Raw genomic sequence first — 14,165 nt, 5'->3', positions numbered from 1 at the left:
TTGCTTCCAGTGGATATTGCAAGCATCAATGAGAGTTGACACAGCCACGTCACAGCTTTGACACAAACAAGCCATGTTCAGTGGACATTACGGGTAGGACAGGCCACTCATTATCATATGGATGAGGTCTGATTATGTTAACTGAAGACTGTTTGTGTAGGCTGAATCTTAAAAAGACTTTTATAGGAATGCCCCAATGCTTCACTAGTGTGTCTCTGTATCCTGTTTGTCTATCATAGTTTGGCATAGAGAACCAGAGCCAATGATCTACTCTGGATACATGGATCATTTTTATGTCTTATTTTCTCATGATTTCATGCACAAGTCGATCAATAGTCTAGTGGTCTAATGTGGTGTAATAATTTAACCAACTGTGCTGTTGCAGGTGTGGCAGTTTACACAGGGATGGAGTCCAAGATGGCCCTCAACTATAAGTGCAAGTCCCAGAAACGCTCTGCAGTTGAGAAGTGAGCTCTTTCTGTTGTCTCTCAGAGTAAAAGAAATATTGCTGTTTTGGGATATTCTTACTTAAACATTCAAATTTGAAATATTTTCCTGTGTCAGGTCCATGAACACGTTCCTAATCATCTACCTGGGCATCTTGCTGTTCGAGGCCATCCTCAGCACCATCCTGAAGTATGCCTGGCAGGCTGAGGACAAATGGGATGAGCCTTTCTACAACCAAAAGACTGAACAAGAGAGAAACAGCAGTCCGGTTAGTCAGCTTTCCATTAAGCACCAGAAGAATGCATTCCTATTGATTTGATTTTGTAAGTGGTGCAGGCTATCAGCCCCAGAGATAAGATGAGGTAAGATTTTAGCCGACATTCCACTTCCTTCCACTTCATCTCCTCGCCATATATTAATGGATATTTATTCATAGAGAAAGTTAGTGAAGATTTAAAAATGAGCCCACGCTTGAATTCACGTGTATACACATACACATACAGAGTCCTACAAGGGTGCTAGTAGGGCGGTTTTAGTGTCTAGATTATGTGACAAGGCATGAGAGGAAGTGCCTTTCAAGGGGCCAGTCTGCCGGCCTATCAGCCTACCTGCCAACACTAATCAGTCAGAGAGAACAGCAGCCTCCATGTATTGTGACAGAGGGGAATAAAAATCGCAGTTGTTCACTCGCCTTCCTTCTCCCTAGAGACAGAGAAGAATACCAGTAACAAATTAATGGCTGTGTTTTTAGATTAAGTATAACAGGTGCTCCAGAAACCTGCTGGCACTGTTACACTGTATACCCTCTACCAGTGACTGCACATCTCCACATCACAGCTATCTCCTCTCTCCTGGGAATCTACCGGTCCTTCAAAAGCCTGAAAAATGTCTAAATTTAAGGGCTAAATATTACAATATCTAAATCCACAAAGCACAACTACTAAAAGACTGTATTTGTTCTATTCCATGATAGGTACAGTATTTTTTGTTGCATGTCCCGTCCGCTGCTAGACACCAGTCATTTTTACTTTGATTTCTTTATTTTGTTAAGTAACTTAGTCAGAGCTCAAATCCATATCTAACATGTCATAAACTTGGCTTTTGTATAACTGCGGATATTTTCAGTCTGTGGCCCTCGCTCACTCTCCTTCCCTGTCACATAAAGTAATTAACTCCTTAATGGGAATGAATTACCCTGCCTGCTTTGATTTAGAAGGATCAGTGCTGAAGCACCATCACTCTGTGCGGCTTAGATGTGTATTAAGCAATTTTTTTTGCAATCTTAATCTTTTCTTCCACCTTCTAAAATGATCAGTTGCATTAAAAAAGGCTGAATGGAAACTGCAAAATGTGACATGAAGTGCAAAATCATTTTGTGCAGACTTGGAAAAAATGTAAAAGAAGAAGGGAAAACAACAACAACAAAAACATTATTGCACATTGTACATCAGACATGCCAAGTAAAGAGATTTGTCACCCTGAAGTGTAGTTGGTTGGTTGGTTTATCCTCCTGTCTTGTTTCACTGCTAATTTTTGTCATTATGTTGCTCTCCTGTTGTGTCTCACTCTGATGAAATCTACTCTTATCCTTCTTTAGATCTTGAAGTTCATCTCAGACTTCTTGGCCTTTCTGGTCCTCTATAACTTCATCATCCCGATCTCGCTCTACGTTACTGTGGAGATGCAGAAGTTCCTGGGCTCCTTTTTCATTGGCTGGGATTTGGACCTTTACCATGAGGAGAGTGACCAGAAAGCTCAGGTTAACACCTCTGACCTCAATGAGGAGCTGGGACAGGTATGGATTAGAAGTGCAGGAATACATACATATAGAAGGGAGTAAAGATACATACATATAATTTCTGTTTTTGTATTGTATATTTAAACTGGGCCCTATTTTTACATATTTTGGGGGTCTAAATGACTAATAGGTACAAAAAGCTCTGGAATTGGTCCAGGAGATTTTCTCAATTGGAAAACGGGGCAAATGCACCTGTGAGTATGTCCACTAATGGTGCTTGTTTTTGCCACTGACAGGTGACACTGGCACTGCTAAGATTGGTAGAAGAGTCTGACAACATTATGGAAAGGATCCCTACAGAGATAGACCTTTTCAGACAGCCTTTTCCAGTGGGGAACTGCTGGTCTACTACTGCCTCGATTAGTTAGATAGTTAACACGTTACTTTGAACTAACCCTTTAAAACACACACACACACACACACACACACACACACACAATAACACAAACAAACTGATCAGAGGAGTCTAGTGACTTTCAAGAGAGGCTTTAGTTCCCTGTCGGAAAGGGCTTTCTGAAAAGTTCTGTCTCTGTAGGGATCCTTTCCATAAATGTTGTCAGACTCTTAAAGTCTGAGCCTGTCAGTTGCAAAAACAAGCACTTTTAGTGGACATACGTCCGTGCCCCCAAGGATTACATTGCAGCCAATACAGCCCATTTCACCGTTGCCGACTTACGCAATCTAGTACACCAATTCCAAACTGTGTTGTATCTAATAGTTATTTAGACCCCAGAATATATAAAAATAGAGCTCAGGTTTTAAAAATACCAGAATTACCCTTTTAGTACACAGTGAACACATAAAAGTTCCTTTTGAATAGGATTAAAGGGAACTTGAACTGCACAATACTGAACTTGTGTGTGTGTTTATGTGTGTGTTTCTGTTTTTTAGGTGGAGTACGTGTTCACAGATAAGACGGGTACGCTAACTGAAAATGAGATGCAGTTCCGTGAGTGCTCAATTAACGGAACAAAGTACCGGGAAGTTAATGGCAAACTGATACCTGAGGGAATGACTGACGATTCGCCCGATGGTTCTACGCCTCACCTGGTAACTCACATATATATGCATTACATTCATATTCTATTTTTATATACACATTCTATAAATGTGCATTATTCTCAGTGCTTCTGTCAAACAAGCACAACCATAGCATATGAACAGATTAAGCTCAAATGTCGGGGATGGCTTTTGTGCCTCGAGCCGTTCATGTAATCAACAATAGATGATCGGAGTATGCACAAAACTTGCAAACATACAGTATGTGCATTATATGCTCTGCACCCCTTCCCATCAACATCTGCTACAGCTAGAGGCTGCTTTTTGCAGATGAAGTGACTCTGAATCACATCTCCTATGTTTACAATGACATACATTATGTCAGATCTGATGGCGTTTGTTCCTCTTTTATCCTTCCCTGTTTTCCCTCGAACCAGATTGGTGATGAATTGTTATTCGTCAAGGCGGTCTCATTGTGTCACACGGTTCAGATCAGCTATGACCAGCCAGACTGCCTGGTTGGGGGAGGAGACCCATTCTCCCATGCAAACGGTTTCTCCTCCACTCACATGGAATACTACGCCTCTTCACCGGATGAGAAAGCTTTAGTAGAGGCAGCAAAGAGGTAAGGTCACAGTAGACTTCTCTTCTGTGAGAACCAGCTAAGATAGCTGATCCTGAGCCTTCATCCCAGCTGTTTCCACCAACCATCAACAGTACAGCCCCATTTGATGCATGCCTCACATAATTAGGAGTGATTGCACTTCACAGCAAATTGAAAGCACTGAAAATGTAGCGTAACTCCAATATTCATGTGTAATGTGGTGTTACACAGTACATGGGTCTGTGATTGTTACAGCTCAGGAAATGTGTACATGCCAGTCATGGTCTGTGTGCAGGGGGGTCAAATGATAAAATAAAACAAAACTTATGATAGTAATGTATATTGTAATGTGTGATAATAATGTAAATGCCCTTTCTTAACCATCGCACTAAATCCTGGATGTTGATGGTGATGATGTTAGATATTTTTCTTGTACTACCTGTTCTGACAGTGTGTCTGGCTGCCACTTGTGGAGGTTGGACTGCAGGTCAAATGCAATGTGGCATTATTTCTTACTCACTTGTCCATTTTATTGTCACAGAAATGAAGTACAGGCAACAATTTAATGTCTAGGGAGTTGTAGAAAATCCTCAAGTAGGTCTGTGTAGAAAATTGATTCTTCTGTACTGGTTTAGTAAAGGGTAGTTAAAGACTTTGAAGCTATAAAACTCCTCCAGTTCTACAAGAAAACAATGGAGGATTGACAGTTAAGAAATGTGGCTGTGTAGCACCCATCTAAATTGTCAGACTTCATGATGCACGAATGAGTGATCCTGGCCAGTGTAGTTTTTACACCATCAAACTAAATTATGTCGAGTAGTCAGTGGCTGCACCCATGACCCAATGCTTCCATGCTCCATTGAGCTGCAGCCGGTCTATTTGTTTTGATTTAAACCGAAAGGAGACACAGTAGGAACCATAAATCATAAATCACTCAGAAATAAAACACTCCGTTGCAATCCCATTAAAAATGTAACCTCAGCATAAACTCAGTGGCAGTGCAATTAAAAGTAACTCATCATTTATAATTTAAAATTCCGTAAAATGAATAGCATGTGACTGACGCAATGCAAACAGCTTCATTAATTTTGTTTTATTATTTATTTCTGTCACCGTACACATTCAATGAAAAACCACACCATCGGCCTTTGGCTGCATATTTTTTGTGCTTGTGTGTTTCACATCGTTTTACTTACACAATCCAGATGACAATAGGATTTTTTTTCTTTGATTTTCTTTACCTTTCCATTTGTTGAGCTGTTGGTGTCATTCTTTACTGTGATTAGCACAGCTGTTACAACCCGATTAGACCAGTGATGTGACTGGTTACTGATTATTTATCAATCACCACATTTCTGATCTATATTTCACCCCACCCAGACCCTTTTTACTGCGCCGCTGCATACATGAATGCGCCAAAATGGCAGGTGCGCTTTGAGATGCCTACACAGTCTCCGTGCCCACTTGTTGTGCTTGCCCAGTGCTATAGCAAAAGTTACATTTCTTATCTTTTGTGAAAGCCCAATTACCTAACTACCTTAACACCTTCCAAACTCCAGATTTGATTTTCACCCGTGCTTTAAAGGTCAAAATGTCCAGATTTCTAGTTTTGACTGCTGTTTCTTTTTTCCTCAGGATCGGAGTAGCCTTCACTTGCTGCAATGGAGATACCATGGAAATTAAAACATTTGGCAAGTCGGAGAGGTACATCTAACCCTGTGCATCTTTTAAATGACAAATACCTATGCAATGAAAATTAGCCATGTAGTTTGTTTAAGCTACCTGTGAAAAAGAAATGTTCAGGACAGACCAAAGTGACTTAATGTGATTGTCTCTGCTCTCTCAGATATAAACTGCTCCATGTATTAGAGTTCGATGCCAACCGCAGGAGGATGAGCGTCATACTACAGACACCCTCAGGTAACTCCACCTTACACTAAAGCACCAGTGTTTTTAGCATCATTGACAACATTTTGACTGCAGCAACAAACAATGAAAGCTTGACAAAAGACAAATTGATCATGAGGTCAAACAGAAGACTGGAAATTAAGAAACATGAAAGGCTAATTATAAAAGTTAACACCACAAGAAATCCATGCAAATAAAAATACATTAAAATGGTTTGACAGGGTGGAGATAAATGTTTCATAAATTAGTAAATATATATATCATATTTAGTTTTTGTATATATTTACCTTCTACATTTTCCTCTTGTTTCACTTGACTTTCAAGGGGGCACGGTGCTGTTCACCAAGGGTGCTGAGTCGGCCGTCTTGCCTTTCGCTACCGGTGGTGAGATAGAAAAAACGAGACTGCACGTTGACGAGTTTGCCTTGGTGAGAATAATATTTTTACATAAGTCTTTGAAATGTATATGTTGTCTCAGTATGTTGTCCAACAGCTTGTTCTATTACAGCTGTATTATGCATCCATTGAGTGGGTAGTGATCAGAACATATTTTCTGTGAATCTGCACACAATCTGGACTCAAGGGAGTTATACTGACACAGTATATTCTCTACACTTGATCAACAGTACTTATCTTACTCTTTTAGATTACATGCACTTTATTTTGTGTTGAGTCACAAACTACCTGTGACACAGTCTGTGGAGTTCATATGATTATCAATCTTCATCTTTTCCCTACACGAAAGACAAGTAGTTATTGTCGACCCTTCGAGACACATTAAATAAACTTAATATACCAGACTTGCTACTTCAGGGAATTTCCTCACAGAAAAATGTCTCTTTAGCTTATAATGAAACCTTCTTAATATCCATATGTTCACAATTGTGCGTCTCTGCGTGTGTATGCCTGGCATTTCCCGGCGTTGTAGTGATTGCTTTTGGCTCTGTCGCTCTCTGTTCTCATTAGACTGTAAATTCTTCACCACAACAGCCACATACACACAAACACAAATCCACACGTATCTAGCCCCCACATCATGTCATAGGACGTCAGTACCCAGGAGTCGGTGCTCTGGACTGGGTTGATTTGTGGTCGTCTAGCCCTCAGGCTGGTTCCGTGATTTAAAGCCAAGCTTTGATAATTTGTTTTTCTGTTCTTTCACTCTATGCCTCCATTCATCTCCCTTTCCTTCTCTTTTCTTATCCACATTTTCTTGACTTCCTCGCATTTACCCTTCCTCTCGACACAAACTTATTTAATATGGTTATATATTTTTCTTCCTTTAATACTTATGTTCTACTTTCTTTTTGTTATCTATTGTTTTTTTTTATCTTACCTCTTTCTCCTTTATATCTCTATCCATCACCCTCCCTCCTCCTCCCCCCACTGCAGAAAGGTTTGCGGACCTTGGTGGTAGCATGTCGCCACTTCAGCCCAGAGGAGTACGATGATGTGGACAGACGTCTGAACGCTGCCCGCACCGCGCTGCAGCAGAGGGAGGAGAGACTGCAGGAGGCCTTCAGCTACATCGAGAAAGACCTGCAGCTGCTGGGAGCAACAGGGGTTGAGGACAAGTATGGAGACTTAACAAATACATTGGAATATATTGGTGTTGTCCCTTCTGAAAACTAGTTCTCATCCCCTCGTGTATATGTTCACAATCAGTTTATCAGTACATATAGAAAGCATTAGCACATTGCAGTGTTGACTGTGTTTAGGTTACCGTCTTTGGTCGCTTCTAATATATTTGTATGTATATTATATTAACTCATGCACACATGGGAAGAAATTTATTCTAAGTCAAGACTTCCATCCTTCCATTATCGTCCTGTGATCTGTGGTCAGGACGCAGTGATCGAGTAGGTCAAGTAAGGCACTCCTCAGCAACACCTTCCAGCTCTTCCCTGGAGATCCCGAGGTGTTGAAATATATATATATATGAAATATATAATCCAGCCAGTTCTGGGTGTATCCCGGGATCTCCTCCCATTTGGACATGTCCGGAAAACCTCCAAAGGAAGGCACCTAGAAGGCATCCTTATCAGATGGCCGAACCACCTCAACTAGCTCCTTTCAACACACCTCTATGACTAAACCTTTAAAACTAATGACATTCCCATTAGTCCCAGCTGGATTTTGTGTTAAGTGCTAATTAGCAAAAGTTAGGAAAAACATACTTAAACATCAGCATGTTTGCATTGTCTTAGTGAGCATGTTAGCATCCTTACAGTAGCATTAGGTTAAAGCACTGCTATGCCTAGATGTTGCCTCACAGAGCCAGTGGCTTGGCTGTAGACTCTTCAGTCTTGTGAAAATGTTTTGTTACTATAATATCTAGCAATCAGCTTTTTACACTAATTTATACACTCAATAACGATGGGAGTCGCTCAGAGCTAGAGAAGTAAAGAATAGATAACCAAACTGGGGCATTATAAAACAGTCAGAAACATGTGGCCAAAAAACACACAGATTGAGAGAGTGGGTGGGAGAATCTCCAAAAAAACTCACAATGTATAGTCAGCAGAAAGATAGAGACGTCACCTCACTGAGCCTCTCTGGAAATAAATGTTGATATGTGTTTGCATCCGCTCACCATCTGCTCCTCACATAAGCCCCTCGCTTCTCCCACTCCGTTTATTTTGCTGCTGTCTCTCTCTTTTCTCTCCACTGCTCTGTTTCTGTATCTGGAATGAATTCCTCCTCAGGCACACATGGTCACAATCAAGGGATCTTCTCCATTATGGAAGACAAGACTACAATTTCCCTTTGTTCTGAGGCTCATAGCATAACGCCAATAGGCATGAAGTATTTGAACATATTCATTGTCTATTAACCTCTTTAGGAGTATTAACTGTGGTCAGAAATAGGATGAATATTCTAACAAAACAAAAAAAATCTGTGCTGTGCAATGTCAGAGCCAGTTTTCACCCTCCTTCATTCATAAGACATGGATAACATAAAGCCAACTTTGCACACTGAGAGCCCTTAGTTTTATGCAATGCTGTTTAAGCAGTCTAAGACTACCTACCCACTACCTTTGTCTAACCATAATGCATACAATATTTTTTCTTTGCTTCTGCATTTTGAAGCAGATTTGTGCATACTTAAGGACTTTACTTGGGAGATAAAAGGAACTTTAAGAAATGCAGACTTATTGCCAATAGGTGTATTGAATTATTGACACTGTACTAGCAAGCCTCCAGGGCGTGTCCACGTTACGCCCACAGAATCAAAACACCTGGTTTAAATGCCAGCTTGCTTCATCACCTCAGTCAAAAAAAGTCTAAAACAAATTTTTCTTTAGGTTTATGTTACACTGTGGGTTGACCTCATATAATTCTATATGTGAATTTGCATGTACAAAACACATAACACGATTACATGATATATATTCTCTTTCTCCCATGTCTTTCTCAGACTCCAAGACAAAGTCCAGGAGACCATTGAGGCTCTTCGGCTGGCAGGGATCAAAGTATGGGTGCTCACAGGGGACAAACACGAGACGGCAGTCAGCGTCAGCCTGTCCTGTGGCCACTTCCACAGAACCATGAACATCCTGGAGCTGCTGCAACAACGCTCTGATAACGAGTGTGCTGAGCAGCTTCGCATACTGGCCAGGAGGTGAGTGTGTGTGTGTGATTCTTTTGTCAACAGAATATACACAGTGTATCTTAAAATACATTTTGAGGCCTTGTATTCTGAGAACATCTTTAACTATTAGAAAATAGGGTTTTGTTTTAATTGGATATTGGAGGGATTTTATAAGACATTTGAATACTGTCCTGTCTGAGTTTCTGCAAGGAAATTAAGAAGTAGGCAGGCTGAAATTGCTACAGTTTCCCAAGTAAAACATATGTAAAAAGTTCTTTATGTGTGTTTACTATATAGTCTAGCTCTGAAACTGAACCTAAACATCTTAGTTCCATGTCCTACAACATACTTTACATATACAAAAAATGAAGTTGTCAAAGCTTAAAAGTGTTCTACGTAATTAATCTTTAGAATACAAACAAAAAAGTTGAATGCATCTGTGACAAATGTGCATGAAACAAAGCATTTATATAACGAAATAACGTGCTGGTGAATCGACTAACAGTAAACTCTTATATGGCATTAGATGGTAGTAGTTGGTTGTCCATCTCCTCTCATATTCTAATGTTCTCTGATTCTCTCTCCATTGATTTCCAGGATAAAGGAGGATCATGTCATACAGCACGGGTTAGTCGTGGATGGGGCCAGTCTGTCTTTAGCGTTGAGGGAACACGAGAAGCTCTTTATGGAAGTGTGTAAAAACTGTTCAGCTGTGCTGTGCTGCCGCATGGCCCCGCTGCAAAAAGCTAAGGTACCAGTCCTCTGCCATACCCACACACACACACACACACACACCTACACACACACACCACCCACCACCCACCCAAATACATTGCCCTCATATTTGAAATGACTTTTTCAATGGTCACAGCATCATTTCAGGGGTGAAATTTACTCATGTCACTTTGTTCTGTCCAGGTGGTGCGTCTTTTAAAAACATCTCCAGAGAAACCCATCACCCTAGCTATTGGGGATGGAGCCAATGATGTCAGTATGATACAGGAAGCTCACGTGGGCATAGGTAAACACTTAGCACACACACACCCACACACACAAAGTCTTAAATCATATTTTGCAGTGTGTCACATGTGTGTTTGTGTGTGTGCATGTGTCTCCAGGTATCATGGGGAAGGAGGGTCGTCAGGCCGTGAGAAACAGTGACTATGCAATTGCCAGGTTTAAGTTCCTGGCTAAACTACTGCTGGTCCACGGTCACTTCTACTATATTCGAATAGCTACGCTTGTACAGTACTTTTTCTACAAGGTAAGACTTGGCTATGATTACAAAATATTTTTCAACCTTACCTGCACAATCTTAAATGAATAGCTATAATAATCCAGTGGACTCACTCACCTTAATTTCTGAAAAGAATAGGTCTTTAGTAGCTTAACAGGTTTTCAGTGGTACATTACATTTACATTACATTACATTGAGGTATTTTTTTTTTTTTTTTTTTGGAATCTCCCTGTTACACATTCATTTATGGATTACATTCTTTATTACAGAAATTAGATTTGACATCAGCTGCTAACAAGACTTCCTTTGACCATACCTCCTTTTTCTGCAAAGTTTAATGTTTCTTTCCTTCATTCTGTCTTTTCTAGAATGTGTGTTTTATCACGCCCCAGTTTTTATACCAGTTCTTCTGTCTGTTTTCACAACAAGTAAGTCTCTTTATCGCTCCATCTCTACACTCTCTCCTATGTCATTGTGGATTTGATTGTGGTTTTAATGTCGCCCTGTCTCTCATTGACTTCATAGAATGCATTCATGAAAATACTGAAGGTTTTTTGAGATCTAGCAGTTTGATATCTAGATTGATTTAAAAAAATTTAATTTGATAGCATTTATAAGTTTCAAAAGCCTCAACATAGAGTAGAGTTTCAGTAATGACTTTTACTTAAAGCTTATCATTAAAAAAGCTTTCACATTTTGCATTTAAACTCATCAAATATTTATTTAACATAGCTTTAGAACTTATGTTAACTGATTTATCACACTATTATTAACATTAAGTCGGTTACTAAAGCTTCATCTGTTATTAAGATTACTGTGTTGGACCTAGACAAAATGATATCGGCCCTATAAATAAGATTTGTATAATATTTGACTGCGATACGGATACAGAGATACAGAGGCAGTCTATGCCACATTATAACATGTAATATCTCTAAAACATGTCTCAAGTCAGGTTAGTTTACGTCAGGTTAGATGACTTAGATATGTCAATTTAAGATAATAAGTTGGTAATAAGTGAAATGTTGTCTCTCTCCATCCTAGACTCTGTATGACAGTGTTTATCTGACACTGTACAACATCTGCTTCACCTCCCTGCCCATCCTGATCTACAGTCTGTTTGAACAGCTGGTCCATCCACACGTACTGCAGAATAAACCTGGCCTGTACAGGTACATTTACATGTAATGTGTAGGTGCACACTGTAGTTTAGTATTAACTGTTTGCGGGAAGCTGCTTTGGTCAGTTTTTATATATAGTATTTTAAAAATCAGTATGTCTTCCATAAATTCAATAACCAAGAAATCTAGTCCTAAATACTACTTCCATGCACAATGTTTGACCTGCTGTTTAGTAAAAACAGCTAATAGGAATTTTATGTAACATTTTAGATCAGATCAAAACAACATGTTTTTTATTCGGTACTATTAACTAGTTCATTACAGTAAAACATGAAATGTATTTTGATGCAGAATATCTAGAAAGATTTTTTTTTTAATGGTTGTTTCCAACAGGGACATCAGCAAGAACTCTCTGCTGTCTTTCCGGACGTTCCTGTACTGGACTCTGTTGGGCTTCTGTCACGCCTTTGTCTTCTTCTTTGGATCCTACATACTGATGGGAGAAGACACTACACTTATGGGCAATGGACAGGTGTGTCCTTGGCTGTGTGCTCATGATGTACTGTATTTATACTCTAGTAGAATCCCTAGAAAAGAAATTGACCCTGCCGAGATAATTTCCCATAGCATATTAAGAAAATGTTGCGTTTGGATTGTAGGTTAGAGGACAACAGGTGTGTGTGTGTGTGTGTGTGTGTGTGTGTGTGTGTGTGTGTGTGTGTGTGTGTGTGTGTGTGTGTGTGTGTGTGTGTGTGTGTGTGTGTGTGTGTGACTGTGTGTGTGACTGTGTGTGTGAGTGTGTGTGCATGTTATGATGAGTTATTGTTATTGATGGGGCTGGTTGCCTGCTGATCTTTCTTCAGTGACTCCTCTAAATTTTGCTCTCCTCTTATTTGTATCTTCTTCCTCATTCTGTCATTTTGTTTAATAGCCTTTTAATAGTCTCTTCGTCTCTATTACTGTGCCAGCATGTATGTCATTCACTTGTTAATGAGTAAGTTCTGGTAATCTTACCTTTTCTTCTTATCATATATTCTGTGTCTATGGTCCTTCACCAAACCTGTTTGCTGCTGCATATCTTTGCCATCTTTCTATCTGTTTGAAGTTTGGTATTTCAGAAAGCACTCACTCCTATCGCTCGCTTGTCTTTTTCTTCTATCTTTTGTTGATTACTCTTTTTTTCCTTCTGCCTTCACGCTGTGCATGTCTTCAGATCTTGCGAGCTAACAGGCAGCTGGTAAGAGTCTGCTCAACAGTCGAATGCATGTCTCCTGGGGGGGTTAATGAAAGGACTATCGAGATGATTCCTCAACACACTTTTGTCTTGCTAATGATGATGTAGAATCTATCTATGCTCTATAGAATATTTACATGTTGCCTAACCTTGGGTGCTATCCTGCACTATGAGTCACAAAACACAGATTTTGTTTTCCTTTTAAACATTGAAATAAGCAGTATGACGGCAGTTATAAAACATGCAGTGGCTCATTGAATCCTGATGATTCTGGTAAATTGTAATCAGTTTTGGTTTCTCCATTTTGTCCTGAAGTTAATTGAGTGTTCAGTTCTCAGTTTTCATGTGTCTTGATCAAATGCAGTATTAGTAACCCTCCGTTGAAACAAGTATCCATTCCAATTTTAATTTTTTTTCTAAATCACACTTACAGACTGAAAATGTAAATTCACGCATAGATGAATCATTACCTATAAACACAGAATAACAAGGCTCACTTTGTGCTTTGATTATGACAGATCTGGACGAGGTGCAAGGTTTATATATATATATATATATATATATATATATATATATATATATATATATATATATATGTATATATGTATTACCAGTGCTGTCACTAGGGTGTTGAAAGGTGGGGATAGTTAAAAAAGCCATAGCCATAAATGGCCCATGTAAACAGGTCATAACAAAGGGAGCCTTTTTATCTAGAACAATATCCCTTTGAGGGGCAGAATTGTTGTCTGCTCGCCCGAGTGTTTCTGTTGATGCATCTTAAGTCTTCTCGGTGTTGTTTTCAGCATTCAGACTCCAGCAGGGTCCTGAATTGGCAGGCAAAAAAAATTATTCCCCCCACAGCTCTCAACCTATAAGTAGAGTGATTCTCATAGCAAGAGGTGGAGCTTCCAACCGTAGTCACACAGTCGGAGGGAAGTGCCTCATATAGACTCCGAAATACCACTGAACTTGTTAACCGAGGTCGGTGCCTTGTAGAACACAGCATTGCTCACCTTGTCCCATCTGTCCTGATTCCCACCTTTAATCCAAATTCATGGTTTACTTTAACAGTTTATAGTATTATACTATGCTAGCAGCATAATCAGTAAATATCAAATACAGCAAATGTGACTGGTGTTTTGGCTTTCCATTATTCATTGCTCATTCAACTGTCTAAACAAAATGTATATTTCAATAATATGTTCTAATCTAATAGTGCTGGGTCA

The 14,165-nt window shown here is 39.6% G+C and overlaps 1 protein-coding gene across 4 annotated transcripts in view; it reads left to right on the top strand.

The window, feature by feature from the left end:
• The window catches only part of atp11b (ATPase phospholipid transporting 11B (putative)), a 51,408-nt gene that overhangs the window by 15,437 nt on the left and 21,806 nt on the right, over positions 1-14,165 (top strand). For all 4 annotated transcript variants that reach the window (XM_051376963.1, XM_051376962.1, XM_051376964.1 and 1 more), the window contains exons 10-25: positions 386-467; positions 565-715; positions 2,045-2,242; positions 3,137-3,295; positions 3,682-3,869; positions 5,484-5,552; positions 5,695-5,768; positions 6,081-6,184; positions 7,149-7,330; positions 9,174-9,377; positions 9,945-10,098; positions 10,266-10,368; positions 10,466-10,611; positions 10,953-11,012; positions 11,629-11,756; positions 12,099-12,237. In XM_051376963.1, the coding sequence (XP_051232923.1) occupies positions 386-467; positions 565-715; positions 2,045-2,242; positions 3,137-3,295; positions 3,682-3,869; positions 5,484-5,552; positions 5,695-5,768; positions 6,081-6,184; positions 7,149-7,330; positions 9,174-9,377; positions 9,945-10,098; positions 10,266-10,368; positions 10,466-10,611; positions 10,953-11,012; positions 11,629-11,756; positions 12,099-12,237 (2,141 nt within the window). The remainder of the gene's footprint in view (positions 1-385; positions 468-564; positions 716-2,044; positions 2,243-3,136; positions 3,296-3,681; positions 3,870-5,483; positions 5,553-5,694; positions 5,769-6,080; positions 6,185-7,148; positions 7,331-9,173; positions 9,378-9,944; positions 10,099-10,265; positions 10,369-10,465; positions 10,612-10,952; positions 11,013-11,628; positions 11,757-12,098; positions 12,238-14,165) is intronic.

The sequence above is a fragment of the Dicentrarchus labrax genome, unplaced genomic scaffold (genome assembly GCF_905237075.1).
Source record: "Dicentrarchus labrax unplaced genomic scaffold, dlabrax2021, whole genome shotgun sequence".
Lineage (NCBI taxonomy): Eukaryota > Metazoa > Chordata > Actinopteri > Moronidae > Dicentrarchus > Dicentrarchus labrax.
The sequence above is the reverse complement of the archived record's forward strand: the minus strand, read 5'-3'. Positions and strand labels throughout refer to the sequence as shown.